At 40.5% G+C, this 9,212-nt stretch overlaps 1 protein-coding gene across 1 annotated transcript; it reads right to left on the bottom strand.

The window, feature by feature from the left end:
* Window positions 1-3,390: 3,390 nt before the first annotated feature.
* On the bottom strand, window positions 3,391-6,445 carry LOC311066430 (uncharacterized protein). The gene is made up of 3 exons (XM_084087613.1): window positions 5,586-6,445; window positions 5,052-5,334; window positions 3,391-4,817 (listed from the first exon to the last, which is right to left on the bottom strand). Exons 1-3 carry the CDS (start codon window positions 6,068-6,070, stop codon window positions 4,104-4,106), a joined length of 1,482 nt encoding a protein of 493 aa, XP_083943739.1. The 5' UTR covers window positions 6,071-6,445; the 3' UTR covers window positions 3,391-4,103.
* Window positions 6,446-9,212: the final 2,767 nt, after the last annotated feature.

Genomic DNA, 9,212 nt, shown 5'->3' with positions numbered 1-9,212 from the left:
TAAATGAGTCTACTCCATCAGGATACTCCTATAAGCATGAGCCCCGTCTGATTGGTCGTGGCGGCGGTGTTGCAACAATCTATAGAGATATTCTCAATGTTACTCAGAAAACAAGTTTTAAGTTTATTTCGTTTGAAGTACTTGTACTAAATGTTACGCTCTTAGATGTTAGAAAAAAATCCATATTATCTCTAGCCTTGGCTACCGTATATAGACCGCCTGAGCCTTACGCTGATTTCCTAAAAGAGTTTGCAGATTTTCTCTCAGATCTATTGGTCAATGTCGATAAAGCATTAATTGTTGGAGATTTTAACATACACGTAGATAATCCAAATGATGCGTTAGGGGCTGCGTTTATAGATTTATTAAATTCCTTTGGGGTCAAGCAAAACGTCACCGGACCAACTCATCGTCTTAATCATACACTCGATTTAATTATATCATATGGAACCGATCCAACCGATATAGATATCATTCCACAAAGTGATGATGTCACTGACCATTACTTGGTAACTTGCATATTACGTACTGCTGTAATATGTCATGCTGCGCCGCGTTATCGACCAGGCAGATCAATCCTTCCATCCACCATAGATAATTTCTCAAATTGCTTATCTAATCTGTCTCAGCTGCTGCCTGAACCCAAACAAACAGATGAACTAGAAGAACTAACTAGCACTATGAGCACCATTCTCTCTAGAACATTGGATGTTGTTGCACCCATTAAATTAAAAAAGGTCAGAGAGAAAATTAAAGCACCATGGTACAACAATACTACGCATGTTCTAAAGAGAGAAATCTGTAATTTAGAGCGTAAATGGAAACAAACTAATTTAGAGGTCTTTAGAATCGCGTGGAAAGACAGTATGTCACGTTATAAAAAGGCCCTAAAAGCGGCCAGGGCTGAGCATCTCCGCAAACTAATAGAAAACAACCAAAACAATCCTAGGTTTTTATTTAACACCGTGGCTAGACTAACAAATAAACAGACGTCACCCGAACAAAATATCCCATTACAGTTTAGTAGTAATGATTTCATGAACTTCTTCACTGAGAAAATAGAAAACATCAGAACCACAATTGTAAACGTTCAATCCTCAATCGCGCCTTATAATTCAGCCTCAATTATCCCCCCGCAAGAACAATTACAGTGCTTTACAATTATAGAACAAAAAGAGTTAAATAAACTTATCACTTCATCTAAAACAACAACATGTTTATTAGATCCTATACCAACTAAACTACTGAAAGAAGTGTTACCTGTAGTGGAAGAGCCTTTCCTCAATATTATTAACTCATCTTTATCTTTAGGTCATGTTCCAAGAACATTTAAACTGGCGGTTATAAAACCTCTCATTAAGAAACCACAATTAGATCATAATAATCTATCAAATTATAGACCTATTTCAAATCTTCCATTTATGTCTAAAATACTAGAAAAAGTTGTGTCCGCTCAACTGGGCTCTTTCTTGCAAGAAAATGATATCTATGAAAAGTTTCAGTCAGGATTCAGTCCGCATCATAGCACTGAAACTGCGCTCGTTAAAATCACAAATGATTTACTTTTAGCTTCTGACCAAGGCTGTATCTCAATACTAGTTTTACTTGATCTAAGTGCTGCGTTCAATACTATAGATCACACAATACTCTTAGATCGACTACAAAATTATACTGGTGTTCAAGGACAAGCATTAAGCTGGTTTAGATCATACTTATCTGACCGCTACCATTTTGTCTATTTGAATGGAGAAAAATCGATCATAACTTCAGTAAACTATGGAGTGCCGCAGGGATCTGTGTTGGGCCCTCTATTATTCTCAATGTATATGATGCCACTTGGAAATATTATAAGGAAACATGGAATTAGTTTCCATTGTTATGCTGATGACACTCAAATATATATTTCATCACGGCCAGATGAAAACGCTAAATTATCCAAATTGACAGAGTGTGTTAAAGATATAAAAGATTGGATGACGCGTAATTTTCTTTTATTAAATCCTGACAAGACAGAGGTAATACTTATCGGTTCAAAAAACCGCCCACAAAACCTTTCACAATACAACTTTAACATCGTAGGATGTCCTGTTACTTTATCCTCTACAGTAAAAGACCTGGGTGTTATACTCGATTGTAACCTGTCTTTTGAAAATCATATTTCATATGTTACAAAAACAGCCTTTTTCCACCTTAGAAACATTGCTAAGCTACGTAATATGCTATCAGTTTCTGATGCAGAAAAGTTAGTTCACGCATTCATGACCTCGAGACTAGATTACTGTCATGCTTTATTAGCTGGTTGTCCTGCATCCTCAATAAACAAGCTACAGTTAGTCCAAAATGCAGCCGCTAGAGTTCTTACTAGATCAAGAAAATATGATCATATAACACCGATTTTATCATCACTACATTGGTTACCTATAAAGTTCCGTATTATTTACAAGGTATTGCTACTGACTTATAAAGCCCTAAACGGCTTAGCTCCAGTCTATTTAACGGATCTTCTATCGCCCTATAATCCATCGCGCTCTTTAAGATCACTAAATTCGAGGCGTTTGGTCATACCTAGGATATCCAGATCAACCAAAGGAGGGAGAGCATTTTCACATTTGGCTCCGAAACTCTGGAATAGCCTTCCTGATACTGTTCGTTGCTCGGACTCGCTCTCCCAGTTTAAAACTAGATTAAAGATGCATCTTTTCGGCCAGGCATTCATATAACATTTTTAATCTTACAGTTCAAACTACAATCCGGCCTCTAGTTCATAAATGCCAGAGGAGAACTGGCCCCCGACTGAGCCTGGGTTCTCCCAAGGTTTTTTTTTTTTCTCCATTAGGTCACCTGATGGAGTTTTAGGACACCATTAGGTCACTTGATGGAGTTTTTTCGGTTCCTTGCCACTGTTGCCTTTGGCTTGCTCAGTTGGGGATATTTTGGGGATATTTAATTTAATTTTATCAATCAATAAATTCCACTAGAAACAAATCTTGTTGTATTATTTTATTTTAATTTAATACTGTGAAGCTGCTTTGATACAATCTGTATTGTGAAAAGCGCTATACAAATAAAAGAACACACACACACACACACACACTGACACACTCTCTCTCTCACACACACACACACACACAGCCACACTCTCACACACACACACACTCTCTCTCTCACACACACACACACACACACACACTCTCTCTCTCACACACACACACACTCACACAAACAGGCGCACACATCTTTGTGGGGACTCTCCATAGACTTAATGGTCTTTATACTGTACAAACTGTATATTCTATCTCTTTACACTAACCCTACCTAAACCTACCCATCACAGAAAACTTTCTGCATTTTTACATTTTCAAAAAAATATAATTTAGTATGTTTATTACAGTTTTTCTCGATTGGTTTGGCTCATTTCTTGAAACCGAGATGACATTCTCAAAACCATAAGGTCATTTGGCCAAACAGTCTTACAGTTCTGCTCAACATTATAGCTCACTAGCAAAATCAAATATCTTTCCCCAAACTCTTCGTCCATGCTTCAAAAGCAGATTCCTTTCCCATATAAAAGGTCAGTACAGTCAAAATAGCACAGATCCTTCTCAATTGCCTTGGCACATGTGCATTCATTTAGTGCTTTTGTCAAAATAACCTGGATGGTTTAGCACAACACCATGGATCCCCTGCAAAAGCTCATATCTCTCCCAAAACAGTTTATCCATGTGTCAAAACTAAATATCCTTCTCATATAAATAGTCAATGCCCCCAAAATGCATTATACCTTTGGCATTGTTTAAGCACTGCAAGTCAAAATGCTTAGACGTTTTGTCACTGAGGCACAGGTCTAGCAACAGAATACCACTATGAATAAAACTAAAAGATTTTACAGTAAAATCAGCCTCCAATAAACCACTCATACTCAAGGAAACTGTAAACATTTTTATTCGTACAAAGAAATGTTAACATTAGAGAACATACTGTGAAAAGAAAACATATACAGGATTCTGTAAATGTGAACAGTTATAAACACAAACGAAAAACAAAAAAAACTCTAGCCTACCATACTGTAAATAAAGTTTCAGAACTATAGTACAGTAATATTTTCAGTGGTCGCCATTGTCACCCTCTCTTTCCTGGCCACCATCCTCATCCTCCTGGCCATCGACGCGCTGCTCTCTGTTAGGCCATAAATTCTCATCCACATCGCAACGGATATTTTCTCTTGCGATGCAGCGAGGGAAGAAACGGCGTGAATGTCTCAACCATCCCCTACATTGATCCCCTGTGATGTCCTCACATGCAGCATCCATTGCATGCAGCAGGGCCCTCTGGTCTTGAGCCTGATGCTCATACACCCTCCACCTCCAAGCTGAAAAAAACTCCTCAATTGGATTTAGGAAAGGAGAGTAAGGTGGAAGAAACTCCATTAGCATCCGGGGATGGGTGGTGAACCAGGTTCTGATGCGTGGGCCACGGTGGAAGTTCACATTATCCCACACAATGACATAATGTGGTAGCTGAGGTCCTTCTTCACCTCTCTCATTTTCCGGGATCAGATCAGTATAAAGGTGGTCCAAAAAATTGAGGAGCTTTTGTGTATTGTAGGGCCCTAAACTGGGAATGTGTGTGGCCACACCTCTTTCTGATATAGCGGCACACATTGTTATATTTGCTCCTCGCTGGCCTGGGACATCCACAGTGGCTCGGTGGCCAATGATGTTACGGCCACGCCTTCGACCTTTGGCCAGGTTGAAGCCAGCTTCATCAACGAACACTAGGATGTGAGAGGTTTCGTTGCCTTCTAATGCCATTATTCTCTACAATAGAATAAAAATAAATCTAATCAGTCAAGTAGAGACAGATACTGCAGGGAGGATCTAAAGTACTGTAAAAAGAGGGAGTGAAAAACTGAAGACAATTTCTAGGCAAAATGCTCTAGTCACACAAAGCTGGATTCTGAAGGTAAAAAGGATAAAGCAAAACAAAAAAAAGTGGTAACCATGTCTTACTGTAATAGTGTTACAATGATAGACAACCAGTAGTTGACTTACATGCACATACTGGTACCGCAGCTCTTTCACTCTGTCAGAGTTTCTCTCAAATGGTACCCTGTAAATCTGTTTCATGGTCATCTGATGTTTCTTCAATACCCGGTCTATTGTGGAGATGCTGATAGAGTTTATATTTTGGAACATTACATTGTCTAGAAGGATTGCATTACGAATCTGTCTCAGTGTGATGGCATTATTTGCAATGACCATGTTGCATATTTCTCGTTCTTGTTGTTCATTTAGAAGTTTCGTTCTGCCACCCACTTGAGGCTGTCGTCCAATCCTAGACATACAAGTCAAAGGTCAACACTGTAAATTTGTTACAAAATGAGTTACCAATGTAATTGTACTGCTGTTTTATGGTACTAAAAGTGTGATGCACTGCACAGTGACTGGAATACTATTCACAGTATTTTCTCCATTTTTTTTTCTTTGTCATTTTTATAGTATCATATAACATCACATGAAGATATTACAGTACTCTAGGCCTACACACACACCAACACTGAATAGTTCAATAGAATAGTTCTGTACCTGTTTTCCCTGCGAAAGGTTTGGATGATGGAGGAGACTGTAGACCGAGGCACATTAGGCTGCACTCGGCGACCTGCCTCTGCCATTGTGAGGCGATGGTTTATAACGTGGTCAATAAGGGTGGCCCGGATTTCATCTGGGACATCATGGTGCCTCCGTGCTCCTCGGCCTCTTCCCCCTATTCCTCCACGCATTCTCACTCTTCCTCTTCTTCTTCCTCCTCTTCCTCGAGCAGGAAGTTGCTGTTGTACTTGGCGAGGTGCTTCCATGTTCACACTGCAAATGAAACTGGCCCCGGGCCAAGCTCTGTCTATATACTTTTGGCAGCAGTCATAATCATAGACAACACCTGTCAGGTAACTAAACAAACTGTTTGATTGGTCATCTGAGATGTGGGAAACTGCTCCTTCGTTAGTTCTAATTTCACCTGATTGATTGTCAAGTACTGTCATAAATTTATCAAATGTTCCAAGAAATTCTTTCATGGTATTATATCTTTGACTAATTTTGACAGTTGAACAGACAATTGTGCATATGATGACTTACACAATGAAACCATGCTGATATGTTTTGGAGAGAGTAACCATTTCACTGAAAAATCAACTAATCAGTTTAGATCAGCAAGATCTATTTATTTGGAAAATGTGCTAAATGTGGGCTCATTGTGCTAACTGTAGCTACTTGTACATAATCATTTGAAAAAAAGCACAGAGTCACTTGAGACATGTACTAAAGCATTTGCAATTTGATAAAACCAATGAAAAATGACATTCTGTTGTGAACAATTGCAAGGTGGTTTGGAGATTTGTCCATGTTATTTTGAGAATGTCATCTCGGTTTCAAGAAATGAGCCAAACCAATCGAGAAAAACTGTAACCCATTTCCCTCATGGGGACCGCTGGCTGGTCCCCACAATGGAGGTGATCTCAGGTTTTACCATCCTTGTGGGGACATTTGGTTCCCACAATGTAATATAAACCAAAACACATACACACACACACACACACACACACACACTCTCTCTCTCACACACACACACACACACACACACACACTCTCACATACACACACACACACACACTCTCTCTCTCACACACACACACACACATGCTCCCACTGAAGAACAGCTCGTGGCCACCATCAGCCCAGGGGAACTGAAGAGACACTGCAGGAGGAGGACGCGTGGAGTGGAGGAGATATGGAGCATGATTTCAGGGCTGCTTGAATCAGTGTGGGAGCTGACAGACACCACAGGGCTGCGTCTGGTGAGCCATGACAGCATGCGCCACATGTGGGAAGTGCAGCAGAAGCACCTGGAGTGCCTCCAAGATCCTGCAAGTGTTGCACTGTACACAAAGGTGGGGACACTCCAGAAGGGCGACAAAGAGCTGGACATCCTTAGGTGTGGTAGGGGGTCCTCCTCCCTGGAGAGTTTTCACCGACATCAGTGTGTTTTTATTCCAGGTACATTTGCATCAAGACATACTGTATTGTATGTCTTTTTTAAATGTTATTTTCTGTTATGTGTTGTAATTATTCACAATAACACAATTACCACTGTCGGGTATTCATATTTATTCACTTTACAATAATGGTTTATAATAATGAAAAATAAAAAACAGAGTATTTTGTTTCTTAGGCTGGCGGTGCAATGCTGTACATATGCAAATGTACATGCTGGAGGGGGCATCAAGATGGAACATGGGCCGGGCCAAGGAGGCAGTAGATGTGGAGGGGGCCTCAACCCTAAGAAGCTTTGATGTTCGCTTGATGTCCCACCTTAATAACTTAAGCCAGCGCGTCCATGGTTGTGCTCTGGTGCCAGAGATCACCCCACCCGGAAAACCTACTGGTAAGAGAGATCTCAGAGCAGCACTGGTTGACCAGAGTATTACATCCCCTCCTCCTCTTTTTCTTAGGCACCCCCCTACTCAGAGGACATGCATTTCTTGGGTGCGAAGATTGTGCTATTCATGTAGGAGATGGATGTCTGTATGTATGTCCTTTCTTCATCTTTGTGTTTTATACTGGTTACAGGCGAACGCATAGCAGTGGAATATTTATTGGCCCAGACCAACAGAGGTGACCTGCTGGCTCCATCGCAGGTCTCTGAAATCCCCTCGCAGGTGCTTGAGGAGGAGGATGAGCCAGATGACACCATCAGCATGCTTGACATTGTCTGCCAGTCAGCTGAGATAGGGGCTGGTGATCCCCCAAGTGCTGTGGCGGGTGACACTGAACCCGGACCCCTCGTCACAGAGGTCAATAACACTTTCTGTAACACCTTACTCAAAAACACAATATTTAACTGAAGTAAATGTGGTTACATTTTAATAAGATAAATGAATGTAAAATCAGCATTACTCACATATTAGAAACAAGAGTGTACATTTATTTGCTTGTTTTTTCTTTTTCTCACTTAACACTTTTCAGACCAGCCAATGTGACTCGAGGGGCGTTGTGGGGTGGGAGGCAGTTGATGCCCTTGCAGCCTACCTAGTTGGCTTGAATCGTACCATCACCGCCTTGTCAGCCAAGGAGGAGGCGGACATAGTCCACCTGTACACAGCTCTCCATGCCATGGACAAGAAACCTTCAAGGTACAAAATTGTAATTATTTTGTACACCAAAATTTAACATGCATTCCATGGAATGAATAAAGCATATGGATGTATCTTTCACTGTTTAGGTACACCCAGAAGGCTAAGAAAAAAGCATGTGCGTCAGGAGGACCGTGGAGAGCACCCAGGAAGCCGAGTGGCTCTGCTCCTGTACAGCAGGTGGCAGAGAGGTGCTTGACCACAATTTGCTATCATTTTGGTTCAATACAAATCATTGATTAAGAGACAGCATGTGTCACTGTGAAAAGTATTTATTAAGTGTAAATTATTTTATTGCAATCCCTATTGACATTGTAACTTGGTTCTTCATCACTTTACATCCTTGTTCACAGTCCAGATCATATCATCTTTCTCTCCCACAGACTATACATGACTCACGGCCAAGCAGCCCAGGACCCCGAAGTACACAGGGTCAGTGAGTGTGTTTGCCTCAGACTTGCCAAAGAGTTTGAGCAGTCACGCAACAGGCCAAATGACACAAAGGGGAAAACCATGCCCATCCCTCAGTCCATTGTCAGCGTCTACAGCCACATCAAACAGCTGCTGGAGGACAGCAGGGTTGTCCTGGACCAGACAAACCTGGTTTTGGTGCCGGTTAACAACACCACAGTCTCTTCATGGTATGTGTTATTTCATTTATCTTTCCCATACAGTCAAGACAGTATATAAAGATTTAACCTCAAGAAAAACCTCCACCTGCATGCTTGTTAGAACGTATGTAATAACCAGGCTTGTGCACAATTCAGAATTGAATTGAGAATGACTACTTAATTCCAATTCAATTCTTGAATTTGAATTGATGTCAAAAACAGGATCTAGAATTACAATTCGAATTTGAATTAAAGGAAGCAGAATTGCAATTCAATAAAAATTCAAAGAAATTCATATACATATTTTAAGTGAAGTGTTTAACAATGACAGATATGATTGCATTATAAATGATATTAGTTTGAACTACTTGTACAGATTACATTAAAAGGATATGTTTTCCCCCAGCAATGAATGT

This window comes from Abramis brama (genome assembly GCF_963993115.1).
Source record: "Abramis brama genome assembly, chromosome: 16".
In the NCBI taxonomy this organism is placed as follows: domain Eukaryota; kingdom Metazoa; phylum Chordata; class Actinopteri; order Cypriniformes; family Leuciscidae; genus Abramis; species Abramis brama.
This window is presented reverse-complemented; position numbering and strand designations above follow the sequence as displayed.

Bases quoted from the DNA above. Each gene is read 5' to 3' on its own strand.
- LOC311066430 (XM_084087613.1), bottom strand. From the start codon at position 6,070: ATGAAAGAATTTCTTGGAACATTTGATAAATTTATGACAGTACTTGAC. The intron at 5,335-5,585 runs GTACAGAACTAT...TTGTATGTCTAG, and splicing joins ACCTTTCGCAGGGAAAACAG to GATTGGACGACAGCCTCAAG. The intron at 4,818-5,051 runs GTAAGTCAACTA...ATTCTATTGTAG, and splicing joins TGCGGTACCAGTATGTGCAT to AGAATAATGGCATTAGAAGG.